Genomic DNA, 15,577 nt, shown 5'->3' with positions numbered 1-15,577 from the left:
GGGCGGGGGGCGGGCCTCTGGTTGGCGGGCAGGGTGGGGGGCGGGCCTCTGGGCGGGGGGCAGGGCGGGGGGCGGGCCTCTGGTTGGCGGGCAGGGCGGGGGGCGGGCCTCTGGGCGGGGGGCGGGCCTCTGGTTGGCGGGCAGGGCGGGGGGCGGGCCTCTGGGCGGGGGGCGGGCCTCTGGGCGGGATCGGGCCTCTGGGCGGCGGGGCGGCCTGGCCGCGGCTCCGCCCCGGTCGCCCTTCCCTTAGAAGGCGAAGCGCGGCGTCCCGGCGGCGGCGGCGTCCTGAGCGCGGACCCCCCCCCCGCAGCTGACCCCCGGGCGCGCGGGCCGGGATCCCGCTCCGGGCTTGTGTTTGATTGGGAACGGCGGGGCGGTGCCGCCGCTCCGGGCTTGGGTTTGATTGGGGATGGCGGGGCGGCGCGGGCGCGGCCCCTGAAGCCAGAGACCCGAGCTCCGCCCGGCCCCGGCGCGACATGCGGCGGGAGAGGTGAGCGGGCGGCGCCGCGGGGACGGGGAGGCCGCGGGGACGGGGAGGCCGCGGGGACGAGGCCGCGGGGACGGGGAGGCCGCGGGGACGGGGAGGCCGCGGGGACGGGGAGGCCGCGGGGACGGCGAGGCCGCGGGGACGGGGAGGCCGCGGGGACGGGGAGGCCGCGGGGACGGGGAGGCCGCGGGGACGGGGAGGCCGCGGGGACGGGGAGGCCGCGGGGACCGCCGGGCGGCGAGCGGCGGGGTGGGTGGCGCGCGCTGCCGACCGTGCTGGGTCTGCGGGGCCGGGGGTCTGACGGGTCTGGAGGTCCGGGGGCCTGCGGGGTCTGCGGGATCTGGAGGCCCGGGGGCCTGCGGGGTCTGCGGGGTCTGGAGGTCCGGGGGTCTGTGGGGTCTAGAGGTCCGGGGGTCTGCGGGGTCCGGGGGTCTGCGGGGTTTGGAAGTCCGGGGATCTGCGGGGTCCGGGGGTCTGCGGGGTCCGGGGGTCTGTGGGTCTGCGGGGTTTGGAAGTCCGGGGATCTGCGGGGTCTGTGAGTCTGGGGGTCTTCGGAGTCCGGGGTTTGCGGGGTCTGGGTGTTTGTGGGGTCCGGGGATTTGCGGGGTCCGGGGATTTGCGGGGTCCGGGGGTCTGCGGGGTTCGGGGGTCTGCGGGGGTTCGGGGGTCCGGGGGTCTGCGGCGTCTAGTTTGGAGCAGGCGGGGGATGTCCGCGGAAGCCGGGAGGATTCGACACCGATTTACGAGGCTCGGGCACAGAGCCAGGGTCTGGCGGGGACGGCCGGACCGGGCCACACGGGCGGGGAGGCCGGCGGGGAGGCCGCGCCCGTGACCCCTCTCGCGCCCCGCGCCCCCTTCCCGCGGCCCCGGGCTCCGCCCGCTGAGCGCTCCCACCCGCAGGTGCCGCGCCGCCCGCCCGCGTGCCCGCCATGGAGGTGCTGCGGCGCTCCTCGGTTTTCGCGGCGGAGATCATGGATGCCTTTGACAGATCGCCCACCGACAAGGAGCTGGTGGCCCAGGCCAAGGCGCTGGGCCGGGAGTTCGTGCACGCGCGGCTTCTGCGTGCAGGCCTTGCCTGGAGCGCGCCCGAGCGCGCGGCCCCGGCCCCGGGCGGCCGCCTGGCCGAGGTGTGCGCGGTGCTGCTGCGCCTGGGTGAGTGCCCCCGCCCCGCCCCGCCGAGAGGCCCCGCCCCGCCGAGAGGCCCCGCCCCGCCGAGAGGCCCCGCCCCGCCGAGAGGCCCCGCCCAGGCCCCTACCCATAACCCCCGGGCGGCCCCCGCCCCGCCGAGAGGCCCCGCCCCGCCGAGAGGCCCCGCCCCACCGAGAGGCCACGCCCCGCCGAGAGGCCACGCCCCGCCGAGAGCCACGCCCAGGCCCCTACCCATAACCCCCGGGCGGCTCCCGCCCCGCCCCGCAAGGCCCCGCCCCGCCCCTCGGGCCCCGCCCCACCGAGAGGCCCCGCCCAGGCCCCTACCCATAACCCCCGGGCGGCTCCCGCCCCGCCCCGCAAGGCCCCGCCTGGTGCGGGCCGGCCCAGTGCGGGCCAGTGCGGAGGGTGGAGTGGGGCTCCGCACGCGGCCCGGCCGGCCTGCTGGCTGCCGGGCCTGGGAAGGGCTGCGCTAGCCTCTGGGTGACCCTTGCCCTCGGACCGCAGTCCCATGTTTGTTTTGGAAAACAGGCCTTTCAGCTGCCCTCTCCCCTGAGGGCCTCCCACCCCGAGATTGGGGCATTTTCGGGGTCACAGCTCAGCGCTTCCACTGCCTCAGGGCCCACCTCGCCCGGCCCGACTGGGAAGGAGGTCTGACGGAAGGGCCTGTGCTGGGGTGGCCGCAGGCTGACCCTCTGCTCTGTGTGGCCCCGCATCAGCATGCCATGCTGGTCCCAGACACGGCTGTGTCCGCCCGGCCTGCCCCAGAGCACAAGGGACACCATCCGTGGGACGCATTACCGCCGCCTGAGCGAGGGGGGGGAGGCTAAGGGAGCAGGGCCAGAGGGAGGGCCGCAGGGCCAGGCTCGCTCTGTGAGACCCGGCTGCTCTGGAGGTGATGCTCCTCAGAACCAGGGCTCAGGCAGGGAGAAAGTCCTGCTTGATGGTGGCCTGCTGTCGGGCCCAGCTAGCCTCTCCCCTCAGACCTGCCTGCCTCCCCCCCAGGACACTCTGTCACAGGCTTGGGGAACAGGCACAAACCTTGCACTGGGGCTGGGCAGGCAGGGCCTAGACCACAGCCCTGCCAGACAGCTGAAGGGACCCCAGGAGACAGCTCAGACCTTAGGAGTTCTTGTTCATGTCCACTTGCTGGATTCCGTGTCTTAGGGTAAGTCTCTTCGTAGTGTGGTGCTGTGACCCCTGACCTTCCCCCAGCCCTGCCACAAGCAGGAAGCAGCCCACTTCTGCGCCACGTCGTGCCCCCCAAACCAGCCCCTAGGGGCCCCCAGGGTCTGTGTTTCCTGAGGATTCCCACGGCATCCCCCATCCCTGGGACAGCCCTGCCTCTGCTCTCCTTCTAGGCCTTCGTTAATTAGATGGGGCAGTCAGCTCTAGACATGACTGGAGCCCTTACCAGTGGCCAGTCCAGCATGCAGCACGTCACTGTGTGCTTTGGCTGAGCTGGGGACTCCCAGTCTTTGGCAGTGTGGAGCTCCAGGCACCATCTTTACATTGCTTCGCCCACGCACACAGACACAGACACACAGACACAGACACACACACACACACACCCTGGTGGTGGCGGTGGGTGGTGCTGATGGCCTGGGGCTGTGGATCAGCATCTACAGGTTGTTTGCTGAACCATCACCAGATGATGGTGGGGTCAGCCCGGGGCCTCCCCACTGGAGTGTGGGTCCGGAGGCCTGTGTAGGGGCTCCCTTCCCTGCCCTTTGCCAGGCTGGGCTCTGCCTGAGCAGCTTGGCTGGCTCCCGAGAGTCACCAGCAAGCAGGGCCCACTCCCCCCTGCAGGATTCCTGCCCCGGTGGGGGGGGAACAGGCGGGGGCTTGGGGCAGCGCCACCACAGCCTGGGACTGGGAGTGCCCACAGCACTTGTCTGGTCCTGCCCCCAGGGCCTGTGAAGTAAGTCAGCTGGGAGTGGGCGTGGCTCAGTGGGGGGGCGTGGCTCGGGGGTGGGTTAGGAGTGGCCTGGGGTGACCGTGGGGGGCACAGGTGGGCCCTGAGCCCTGTGTGTCCCCACAGGTGACGAGCTGGAGCAGATCCGGCCCAGTGTGTACCGTAACGTGGCCCGCCAGCTGCACCTCTCCCTGCAGTCGGAGCCCGTGGTGACGGATGCGTTCCTGGCTGTGGCCAGCCACATCTTCTCTGCAGGTAGGATGGGTCCGCTGCCGGGACGCCCGGGGAGGACCAGCATGTGTGGGTGAGGGTGGCCTTGCCGAGAAGACTAAGCCCCATGGGGTCCTGGAGCCGCCCGGACGCACATGCCTGTTGTGAGCTGTGCCGCACTCCTGCAGTGTTGCCTGTGTGAGCCAGGGCCTAGGCACAGGCCCGTGCGGCCCTCGGCCCAGCACCACCCCTCGGCCCAGCACCACCCCTCGGGCCCAGCACCGCCCCTCGGGCCCAGCACCGCCCCTCGGCCCAGCACCGCCCCTCTGGCCCAGCACCACCCCTTGGCCCAGCACCGCCCCTCGGGCCCAGCACCGCCCCTCGGGCCCAGCACCGCCCCTCGGGCCCAGCACCACCCCTCGGCAGCACCGGCCCTCGGGTCCAGCACCACCCCTCGGGTCCAGCACCGGCCCTCAGGTCCAGCACCACCCCTTGGGTCCAGCACCGGCCCTCGGGTCCAGCACCACCCCTCGGGCCCAGCACCGCCCCTCGGGCCCAGCACCACCCCTCGGCAGCACCGGCCCTCGGGTCCAGCACCACCCCTCGGGTCCAGCACCGGCCCTCGGGTCCAGCACCACCCCTCGGGTCCAGCACCGGCCCTCGGGCCCAGCACCGCCCCTCGGGCCCAGCACCGCCCCTCAGGTCCAGCACCGCCCCTCGGGTCCAGCACCGCCCCTCGGGTCCAGCACCGCCCCTCGGGTCCAGCACCGGCCCTCGGGCCCAGCACCGGCCGGGCCGTGGTGCTCCTCAGGGTGTGGGTGACACCAGGGCGGCCTGGCTTCTCACCGTGCGGTGCTGGGGGCAGTGGGGAGCGTCCAGGAGTGCGTTCTGAGCAGCGGGGGGTGGGGGGAGCCCGGTGTGGGAAGGTCTGGGTGAGGGCTCACCCAGCTGTGCACAAGCCCCTGTGGATGTGTTCCAAGGCAGCTGGGAGCTACCTGGACCCTTCTGTGGCCTCCTTGCCCTTCCTCAAGGCCAGTCCTGCCTGTTCTCCTTGTACTCAGGGCCAGGCTCACCAGGTGCTGAGGGGCTCTCCCCCAGCCTGTCCTGTCCCATCCTCAGAGCCCGCTGGACACCTCCTGTCCACTGTCTTGTCCTCAGAGCCCGCTGGACACCTCCTGTCCACTGTCCTGTCCTCAGAAGCCCCCTGGGCTGCTCCACATGTGTCCCATATGCCTGCCCCAGGCTTGCTGGGAGGGAAGTCCTGGCCAGGCCGGGAGCCTAGGAGAACAGGGTCAGCCAGTGTAACTCCGTGGGGTGTGAGGGCGGGGCTCTGGGGGCAGAGGGCCCGTGGGCCGCAGGGCGTGGGCACGTAGCAGGGGCTGTGTCCACGTGGTCCAGGGCTGCACCGGGAGCTGGTGGGTGAGCTCCAGCCCCCTGGAGCATGTTGGAGGACGCAGCCAGTGAGGCTCAGGGCAGGGCCGGGAACTGGGCCGGTGTTGTGGACTGAGGGGCGCCCTCCGGAGGCGTATCTGTGGCTGCACGTGGCCACCTATGGATCTGACTGCAGCCCGTGAGCAGGCCTGTTTGTGAGCCACCGGCTGGATTCACAAGGAACACGTCCTTCTGAGCCCAGCTCTGGCCTGGTGGCTTACGGGGCTGGGAGGTGGGTTAGGCCCTGGATGGTGTCGTGTGAGCAGGGAGGGAAGCCCCTTGCTGCCCACCCACCCTTGCCCAGCGCTGGACTGGGAGGCAGCCAGGGGCACTGGCTCTGGGTCCCCTGAGGGAGGATGGGGTGGGCTTCCGAGCGAGTGGAGGTGTCAGCCTGGGGAGCGTCGGACCATGTGTGGTGGGGTGGGGTTCTTGGGCCAGCAAGAAGGGCGTTTGGGTTGTCTGCGCCTTGTGGCCATTGTGAGCAAGTCCGTGGTCTGATTTGTGTGTTTGCGAGAGGTCACGCAGGCTGGGGTTCTGTCCTCTGCCAGTGTTACCTGCTAGTCTAGTGTCCTGGGAGGGCTCTGCAGGGCATGTGCCCCCTCGGGCACCTCCCAGCTGTCCCCCAGCAACGCTGGGACAGTTACCTGAACCCCACGTGGATTTATGTGGCGGTGACCGTCTGCATCGCAGGTTGCCTTCTGGAAAGGATGGTGAGGAGATGTTACCCCCCCCCCCCCCAGGCTTGGGCTTGAACTCAGGGCCTGGGTGCTGTCCTGAGCCTCTTTGTGTTCAAGGCTAGCGCTCTACCACTTGAGTCGTAGCACCACTTCTAGGTTTTTCGGAGTAGTTTATTGGAGATAGAGCCTCACTGACTTTTCTGCCCGGGCTGGCTTTGAACCGTGACCCTCAGCTCTCAGCCTCCCCAGTAGCTGGGATGACAGGCGTGAGCCACCGCGCCTGGCTAGGATGTGTTATTTGAGCTTCTCTCTCCTTGCGTTTTCCTTTGCCGGTAGGTTTGAACTCAGGTCTTCACCTTTGCTCATGCAGATGCTCTGCCGCTCGAGCCAGGCCTCCCATCCCTCAGTAGCCCGGGCTGTCTTAACTCTTGATGTCTTCCTGATCTGTCTCCACTGAGGTTTCAGGGTGCACCACCACCACTTGTAATCTTTTTTTTTTTTTTGGGTCCAGTCGTGGGGCCTGAACTCTGGGCCTGGGCGCTGTCCCTCAGCTCTTCAGCTCAAGGCTAGCGCTCTACCACTTGAGCCACAGCGCCACTTCCGGCTTTTTTTCTTTTTGCTTATGTGGTGCTGAGGAATCGACCCCAGGGCCTCAGGCGTGCAAGGCCAGCGCTCTACCACTGAGCCACCTTCCCAGCCCTGCCATCTTTTTCACACTCCCCCTCCTCCTCGCAGGGCAGGGCTTGAACCTGGGGCCTGTGTGTGCTAGGCAGATAGTCTGTGCAGAGCCACACCCTCGGCCCTCCTCAGCCTCTGTGTTGATCACAGTCTGGGTCTTGAGAGGTTTATTTTTCTCAGTGATTTACCCACTCTCTTAGGGAAACATGTCCTGACTTCAGGCATTCCTCCCACATCGTTTCCAGCCATCCGCCCTTTCCCGGAGGTGTCCGCGTCTTGGTTCTGGCCCCAGGTGAGCGGTCTGGGGCAGGCACCCCTGCGGCCTCATCTTTATCAGGTGCAGAGGCAGACCGGGTCCTGTCCGCTGGCGGAGCCTGGGTGCTGCGCAGACCGCCCCCCCCCCCCCCCCCCCGCGGCCACATCCTCCACACCACCAGGCTCAGACAGGCGTGCACTGGAGCCGGCCCCTGAACACCTGCCTGGGAGGACGGCCAGGCTCCTCCTCGGGGCGCTCCTCCTCGGGGCGGCACCTGGCTTCCTGCCGCCGGCCCAGGGGCCGGAGGGGCTCAGAAGGTATGACCTGTGGGCTGGCCAGCCCGGTCTTGGTGTCTCCTGCTGACGGGCAGTGGTCTCTTCCCACAGGCATCACCTGGGGGAAGGTGGTCTCTCTGTACGCCGTGGCGGCCGGGCTGGCGGTGGATTGCGTGCGGCAGGCCCAACCGGCCCTGGTTCACGCCCTGGTGGACTGCCTGGGGGAGTTTGTGCGCAAGACACTGGCAACCTGGCTCCGGCGGCGCGGAGGATGGGTGAGCCCTGTGTGTGTGTGTGTGTGTGTGTGTGTGTGTGTGGTGTGTGTGTGTGTGTATGTGTGTGGCGTGGAGGATGGGTGAGCCCTGTGTGTGTGTGTGTGTGTGTATGTGTGTGTATGTGTGTGGTGTGGAGGATGGGTGAGCCCTGTGTGTGTGTGTGTGTGTGTGTGTGTGTGGCGTGGAGGATGGGTGAGCCCTGTGTGTGTGTGTGTGTGTGTGTGTGTGTGTGTGTGTGGTGGAGGATGGGTGAGCCCTCTGTGTGTGTGTGTGTGTGTGTGTGGCGTGGAGGATGAGTGAGCCCTGTGTGTGTGTGTGTGTGTCGTGGAGGATGGGTGAGCTCTGTGTGTGTGTGTGTGTGGCGTGGAGGATGGGTGAGCCCTGTGTGTGTGTGTGTGTGTGTGTGTGTGGTGTGTGTGTGTGTGTGTGTGGTGTGTGTGTGTGTATGTGTGTGGCGTGGAGGATGGGTGAGCCCTGTGTGTGTGTGTGTGTGTATGTGTGTGTATGTGTGTGGTGTGGAGGATGGGTGAGCCCTGTGTGTGTGTGTGTGTGTGTGTGTGTGTGTGTGTGTGGCGTGGAGGATGGGTGAGCCCTGTGTGTGTGTGTGTGTGTGTGTGTGTGGCGTGGAGGATGGGTGAGCCCTGTGTGTGTGTGTGTGTGTGTGTATGTGTGGTGTGGAGGATGGGTGAGCCCTGTGTGTGTGTGTGTGTGTGTGTGTGTGTGTGTGTGTGTGGCGTGGAGGATGGGTGAGCCCTGTGTGTGGCGTGGAGGATGGGTGAGCCGTGGGGGTGGGGGCGCACCAGTCGTGTGGTGCAGGAGGTGGAGTGTGGAAGGAGAGGACGTGGGAGGGACAGCAGAAGTGTAGGTGGCAGGCAGGGCCTCAGAGCTGCAGCACCCCCTAACCTCTGCTCCTGGACCACCGGCAGGGGCCCCCAGAATACGCTGTCCCAGAGTGTGCCTGGTCCCAAGCGGGCACCGCGGTTGGGCCTGGGGTAGGCCGGACTCAGGCCCACTGCAGGCCAGGGGCTGTCTCAGTACTGTGCACAGCAGCCTTACCATCCTCCGCAGAGCCTAGTCCTGCCCACCCCAGAGGAGGGGAAGCCAGAGGGGTGGGGGTCAGGCTGGCCCTTCGACCCCCTGCACGGCCCACATGTGACCCATGACCGCCTGGCACCCCTCCCCCGTCCCCACACGTGACCCATGACCGCCTGGCGCCCCTCCCCCGTCCCCACACGTGACCCATGACCGCCTGGCACCGTCCCACACATGACCCATGACCGCCTGGCGCCCCTCCCCCATCCCACACGTGACCCATGACCGCCTGGCACCCGTCCCCACATGTGACCCATGACCGCCTGGCGCCCCTCCCCCATCCCACACGTGACCCATGACCGTCTAGCGCCCCTCCCCCGTCCCCACACGTGACCCATGACTGCCTAGCACCCCTCCCCCATCCCACACACGTGACCCATGACCGCCTGGCACCCCTCCCCCATCCCACACGTGACCCATGACTGCCTAGCACCCCTCCCCCATCCCACACATGACCCATGACTGCCTAGCACCCCTCTCCCGTCCCCACACGTGACCCATGACCGCCTGTCACCCCTCTGTCCCCACACATGACCCATGACTGCCTGGCACCCGTCCCACACCTGACCCATGACTGCCTGGCACCCCTCTCCCGTCCCCACACGTGACCCATGACCGCCTAGCACCCCTCTCCCATCCCCACACGTGACCCATGACCGCCTGGATGGCCAAACTGCAGGTATGCCCAGGCTCTGGGGTGGAGGCTGCTCTCCTGTAGTGTGGGCAGGGACAACGTGGGCCCCTGTGAGGGACAGTGGGTTTGAGAATTCCTGGGGTCAGGGTCCTCTGCGACCCTGGTGGCCATCCCTGCCGCCCCCTCCCCTGCGGAGCAGGCCGTGCAGCTGGGCTCCTGGGCGGCCATCAGAGCCCAAGCCAGGGGCAGACTCAGGAATAGACAGAAACGAGCAGCCAAGGAGTGGATAATTCCAGAAGGGACCTAAGACATCCAGGGCTCCTTGGTTTTCTAGAAAAGCCAGTCTCATTTCACAAAGAAAGATCTGAAGCTGGGTGTGTCCTTCCGGATGCGGTGGTGTGTGCCTGCTCCTCTCCACACCGGGAGCCTCTCCCTGTCCAGCGAGCTAGGTTCCCTGCTGGAACTTCAGCCAGCTACCACCCCACCTCAGTCCCCTCTGACTCTACAGGCATTCCAGAGCGAGGCTGCCGGACTGGGGCCTGGCTGTCTGACTGTCCTCTTCCCCACAGACTGACGTCCTCAAGTGTGTGGTCAGCACGGACCCTGGCCTTCGTTCCCACTGGTTTGTGGCGGCACTCTGCAGTTTCGGCCGCTTCCTGAAGGCTGCCTTCTTCCTGCTGCTGCCAGAGAGATGAGCTGCCCGTCTGGTCAGGGCCACAGCCTGGACTGCCGGCCGCAGGCTGAGCCCAGTTGCTCTGCAGACCCAGCCTCTGGGGCGGGAAGAGGCGTTCTCATGCTACCTGTGGCCCTTCTGGAATCTGCCAGAAAGCCAGGGCCAGTTCCAGGCCCCAGAGGAAGGGACCTGGCAAGACCACACTCTTACCTGCTGCCCCAGGCCCCAGTCTGGGAAGGGACCTCTCAGGACATGGGCTGGCCTCGATCCTTGAGGCTAGCAGGCCCTGTGCATTTCATTTGCGGGGGACTGTGCCTGACCAAAGCAGGAGCCGTGGTTTACTGGCTTGTGTGCTGGGAGCAGCCTGAGGGGCTCGGTGGCGGGGAACCGGGGCACACAGCTCGGAATAGCATGTCTGACGAAGAGTGCGGGAAGGCTGGATCCCAGTAAAACTTCACCCCGTGAAGGGCAGATGGGGCCCCGGCTCCTGCTATCCTTGTGCCTGTTCTTATGCGACCCCCCACAGATGTGTCCGCCCAGACCCCTGGAGAGTTCAGATCTGAGCAAGTCCAGCACCGGAGATGCACTATGTCTGAGCCACCCTGCAGCCGCCCTGTGGCCCCCTCGGCGCTCACTGGCAGCGTGCGGGAACCCCGGCCCACCCAGGCGCTCAGGTGCACACAGGCTGTGCCTGCCCTGTCTCTGGGCACCCACGTGGCTGGGCCCAGCCCAGCGACTGGCTCTCCAGTTGGCCCTGCAGAACGCCACTCAAGCTGAGAGCTCCCTCACTGTGAGTAGTCTTCCTAGGGAACGAGGAGGCGCAGTCTGTCTGAGAATAATGGAGGAAAGGTTTCTGGGCGTCCATGTAGACTGGTTAGACTGAAAGTTTCTGCTGCCTTTTTCCAACAGCAGAAAATTGTGATAGCCCAGGGTCAGATGTGGCAATAGACATGCGGAAGCTCCAGGTCCCACGGCCCGGGAACACGCTCGCACGCCAGGGGCCCCATGAACCCGCACTGACTGTGCAAAATGGGGAAAAAAGATAAGTGTGGGCACTCAAATTCCCACCTTAAAAACCCTCAAAATCACGCCTACCCCAAAGAGACGGTCTGCCGCCGCCCCGAGGCCGTTAGCGCAGCCTCCCAGACGCCCCTGGCATTGCTCAGGGAGGCTGCCACGCAGCACTGAGTTCCTGGGCCTCTCACAAGACCACCACCCCACGCTGCAGCTGAGGGCCATCCCCAACCACCGCCCCACACTGCAGCTGAGGGCCATCCCCAACCACCGCCCCACACTGCAGCTGAGGGCCATCCCCAACCACAGGCCCAGCCATCTTCGCTTCTAGAGACCAAGTTCCCCAGGCCCAAAGACAGCTGTGTAGCACTTGGGAAGAACTTGGTTTTTGCCACACACTGGTGGCTCACACCTGTAATCCTAGCTACTCAGGAGGCTGAGATCTGAGGATTGTGGCTCAAAGCCTGGGCAGGAAAGTCTGAGATGTATCTTCAATAAACTACTCAGAAAAAACTGGAAGTGGCGCTGTGGCTCAAGTGGTAGGTATTAGCCTACCACTTGAGGCTCAGGGACGGAGCTCAGGCCCTGATTTCAAGTGCCAGGACTGGCCCCCCCAAAAGTACTTTGTTTCCAAATTTACACTGACAAATCTAGGATGTGTGCGTGGGAAGAGCGAGGAGGGCACACGGTTGAGGGTGTGTGGATGGCTCAGCAAGTGGAGCCTTCATTTACTGTCGCAAGTGTGTGTGTGCGTGTGGGGGGCTGAGTAGAAACCAGGCTCCACTGGCTGAAATGGGGGCCACAGACCTCCAGCCCGAGCGAGCTGGCACTGTGTGCCTCTTGGCTTACGGGAGGCACTCGGAGGTGCTCAGCCGGCAGTGTTGAGGGCTGTCCTTCACAGAGGCACACTCACCGGTGAGCCACGCTCGCTCTCAGGACTGCAGCGCTGCCGGCCTTCGGTGTGCCCTGGGCGGCCCAGCCTTTGCCGGGACTGGAGTCCGGCGGGTGCCCACCCTGCGCTCCCACCAGCTCAAGGCAGGTGTCGGGGCTCCTGAGACCTCCAGGCAGAGGCCAGCTTCTCCCCCCCTGTGCCCTACAGGGTTCACACGTGCCCATGCTGGCACGAGTGCTGGCACACTCACACCAGGAACAAACAGCAGCTGCTCAGCTGCCTGGCTGGGCCGGCCCCATCTCCCCCCCCCCCCACCCGACCAGCCCTCCGGCCTGCTTCCCCTCTACAGCACAGGGCTGAGCCTGACAACTGCTCAGGTCTTCCAGCCTCACCAGCCTCGGGGTGAAGCTAGAGTCCCACAGGACAGGGCTTTGCACACAAGGCCCCGGAGCCACAGCAAAGCCAGTCCTGGCCTCAAACCGCCCTCTCTGCCTTAGGGCCCAGCTTGAGCTCCTCCCCTGTCCCCTTTCCCTTCTGCAAAGTCCTGTCTCCTCCCCTCACGCTCCCAGCCCTTGGAAAGGCGGGCAGAGGATCCCGAAGGCTGCGCGGTGGCTGCGTGGGGTCGAATTCTGGTGGACCCTTCCAATGCCATCCGAGGCTGTGCAGTGGCCGGCAGATGCAGAAGGGAGCAAGGCGTGTGGACAAAGCGGATGCCGGGCTTCAGCTCTTCTTGGAGCAAACTTTGTTCTGTTTCCAGTATAAGAAAGTCATGTTTCAAGATTAAAAACTCAGAAATGGGCCAGGTGCTGGTGGTTCACAGGCTGAGATCTGAAGAGTATAGTTCAAAGCCAGCCCAGGCAGGAAAGGCTGTGAAACTCATCTCCAGTGAGCCACCAGAAAACAAGGTGGAGCTGTGGCTCAAAGTGGTAGCATGCTAACCTTAAGCACAAAAACTCAGGGATAGTGCCCAAGCCCCGAGTTCAAGCCCCACGACTGACAAAAAATCCAAAAACTCAAAGGGTCACTAGTGCACCATACCTGTAACACAAACTACTCAGGAGGCTGAGCCTAAGGATTGTGATTCAAAGCCAGTCCAAGCAGGAAACGTCTGTGAGATTACTCTCCAGTTAGCCAGCAAACAGCAAAAGAGTGGAGAGCAGGACCCCAGCCCAAAGTTCAAGTCCCAGTCCCAGCTCCAGCAGCCTTGCTCCCCAAACTCATAGCCAGAGGGAAAGCATGAGGTGCTCATGCTAGCTTTCTGGCCTGAACTGGAGGTAGCCAACAGCCTGTTGGATGTGGGAGCTTCGGAGCGAGTCCCAGCCAGTGAATGCCAAGCTGGGTGGAGCTGCAGTCCTCAGCTCATCCACAGGGCACAAGCTTCCAGGTGGAAGGCCGAAGGGGAAGAGGACGGAGAGGCTGGGGGTCTCCAGGGATCTCGGCCGCAGAGTAAGTCCCTGGGTCTCCTCCCCAGCTCAGGATGAAAGGAGGGAGGGTGGGCAGAAAGAGTCCTATGCTAGACCTGTGGGCTCCCACACAGACAAGATGGCACTCAATCCTGTGCTGCTGTGCGAGGACCTGAGCAACCCCCGAGCACAGACCCCATTTCCACACACGAAGGGTGGCTGGGGATCCAGCCTCACACCATCTGAGAACACTGCCCTGGGCACCATGTTCCTAGTTCTCCTCACCTCCCGCAGCTGGGCTGAGTGCTGGCATGCACAGGGGGGTGGGGGGGTGGGGAAGGTGGGGGGGGGGAGGGGAAGGTGGGGGGGGGAGGGGAAGGTGGACGCCCTCAGCATACCTGGCTTTCAGCAGTGCTCACCTCCAGGTTTTCAGAGGCCTGTGCCCCAGGGCTCCATCCAGAGCCCTAGAACCCCAGAACCCTCCCCACCCTGCTGCTGCCTTCCCCAGAACCCTAGAACCTCCCCACGCACCCTGCTGCTGCCTTTCCCAGAACCTAGAACCCTCCCCACCCACCCTACTGCTGCCTTCCCCAGAACCTAGAACCCTCCCCACCCACCCTACTGCTGCCTTCCCCAGAACCTAGAACCCTCCCCACCCACCCTACTGCTGCCTTCCCCAGAGCCCTAGAACCCTCCCCACCCTGCTGCCTTCCCTAGAACCCTAACTCCACCCTGCTGTTGCCTTCCCCAGAACCTAGAACCCTCCCCCTGCTGCTGCCTTCCCCAGAGCCCTAGAACCCCAGAACCCACCATACCCTGCTGCTGCCTTCCCCAGAGCCCTAGAACCCTCCCCACCCTGCTGCTGCCTTCCCCAGAGCCCTAGAACCCCAGAACCCTCCCCACCCACCCTGCTGCTGCCTTCCCCAGAACCCTAGAACCTCCCCACCCTGCTGCTGCCTTCCCCAGAGCCTAGAACCCTCCCCACCCACCCTACTGCTGCCTTCCCCAGAACCTAGAACCCTCCCCACCCTGCTGCCTTCCCTAGAACCCTAACTCCACCCTGCTGTTGCCTTCCCCAGAACCTAGAACCCTCCCCCTGCTGCTGCCTTCCCCAGAGCCCTAGAACCCCAGAACCCTCCCCACCCTGCTGCTGCCTTCCCCAGAGCCCTAGAACCCCAGAACCCTCCCCACCCACCCTGCTGCTGCCTTCCTCAGAACCCTAGAACCTCCCCACCCTGCTGCCTGCCTTCCCCAGAGCCTAGAACCCTCCCCACCCTGCTGCTGCCTTCCCCAGAGCCTAGAACCCTCCCCACCCTGCTGCTGCCTTCCCCAGAGCCTAGAACCCTCCCCACCCACCCTACTGCTGCCTTCCCCAGAACCTAGAACCCTCCCCACCCTGCTGCCTTCCCTAGAACCCTAACTCCACCCTGCTGTTGCCTTCCCCAGAACCTAGAACCCTCCCCCTGCTGCTGCCTTCCCCAGAGCCCTAGAACCCCAGAACCCTCCCCACCCTGCTGCTGCCTTCCCCAGAGCCCTAGAACCCCAGAACCCTCCCCACCCACCCTGCTGCTGCCTTCCTCAGAACCCTAGAACCTCCCCACCCTGCTGCCTGCCTTCCCCAGAGCCTAGAACCCTCCCCACCCTGCTGCTGCCTTCCCCAGAGCCTAGAACCCTCCCCACCCACCCTGTTGCTGCCTTCCCCAGAGCCCTAGAACCCCAGAACCCTCCCCACCCTGCTGCTGCCTTCCCCAGAGCCCTAGAACCCCAGAACCCTCCCCACCCACCCTGCTGCTGCCTTCCCCAGAACCCTAGAACCTCCCCACCCTGCTGCCTGCCTTCCCCAGAGCCTAGAACCCTCCCCACCCTGCTGCTGCCTTCCCCAGAGCCTAGAACCCTCCCCACCCTGCTGCTGCCTTCCCCAGAGCCTAGAACCCTCCCCACCCTGCTGCCTTCCCTAGAACCCTAGAGTCTCCACTGTTAGCTGGAGTATCTCCTGACCGCATTACATACGTCTGTGTGCCAGATGAGGCTTCTGATGCAGTGGTGTGTTAAGAAAAGGCTTCTGGGTGTGGTGGTAAAGACCTGTAATCCCAGCACACAGGAAGCTGCGGGCATGAGAATCTCCAACTCAATGATAGCTTACAAAACTGAACTGTCTCAACAAACAAGAAAAATGCCTTTGTTTTCAGATACATAACAAACTTGTAGGGGCCAATGTCATTACGTCCGAAATTCCTTTGTAAATCCCAGTAAAAAAGTGGGGGAAGCCAGATGACAGGTATTGGGGTCTTTGGATACTGACGAGTGTTGATCAAAAGCACAATACTGGCAAAGCCTGCACTGGAACGTTCTGAACTCTTCACTCTTATGGACGAGAAGCCGGGTGCCAGGGGCTGGCTCACGCCGGTAACTTGGCTGAGATCAGAGGATTGTGGGTAGAAGCTAGCCTGGACAGGAAAGTCCACGCCTTTTGTGGTGGTGGCTGTACTCATCGGGATGGAAGTCAAGGCCCAAGCGCT

At 65.1% G+C, this 15,577-nt stretch overlaps 2 protein-coding genes across 2 annotated transcripts; one reads left to right on the top strand and one right to left on the bottom strand.

Annotated features, from left to right (window-relative positions):
* The first annotated feature begins 210 nt into the window (after positions 1 to 210).
* On the top strand, positions 211 to 10,234 carry Bok (BCL2 family apoptosis regulator BOK). The gene is made up of 5 exons (XM_070000361.1): positions 211 to 490; positions 1,388 to 1,639; positions 3,675 to 3,803; positions 7,187 to 7,350; positions 9,646 to 10,234. Exons 2-5 carry the CDS (start codon positions 1,417 to 1,419, stop codon positions 9,769 to 9,771), a joined length of 642 nt encoding a protein of 213 aa, XP_069856462.1. The 5' UTR covers positions 211 to 490; positions 1,388 to 1,416; the 3' UTR covers positions 9,772 to 10,234.
* On the bottom strand, positions 247 to 1,418 carry LOC138810409 (proline-rich protein HaeIII subfamily 1-like). Its single transcript, XM_069997543.1, has 2 exons — positions 1,382 to 1,418; positions 247 to 1,172 (listed from the first exon to the last, which is right to left on the bottom strand). The coding sequence occupies exons 1-2, from the start codon at positions 1,416 to 1,418 to the stop codon at positions 247 to 249; spliced, it is 963 nt and encodes a 320-aa protein (XP_069853644.1).
* Positions 10,235 to 15,577: the final 5,343 nt, after the last annotated feature.

This window comes from Dipodomys merriami, unplaced genomic scaffold (genome assembly GCF_024711535.1).
Source record: "Dipodomys merriami isolate MVZ:Mamm:240054 unplaced genomic scaffold, mDipMer1.0.p SCAF_1, whole genome shotgun sequence".
NCBI lineage: Eukaryota > Metazoa > Chordata > Mammalia > Rodentia > Heteromyidae > Dipodomys > Dipodomys merriami.
The sequence above is the reverse complement of the archived record's forward strand: the minus strand, read 5'-3'. Positions and strand labels throughout refer to the sequence as shown.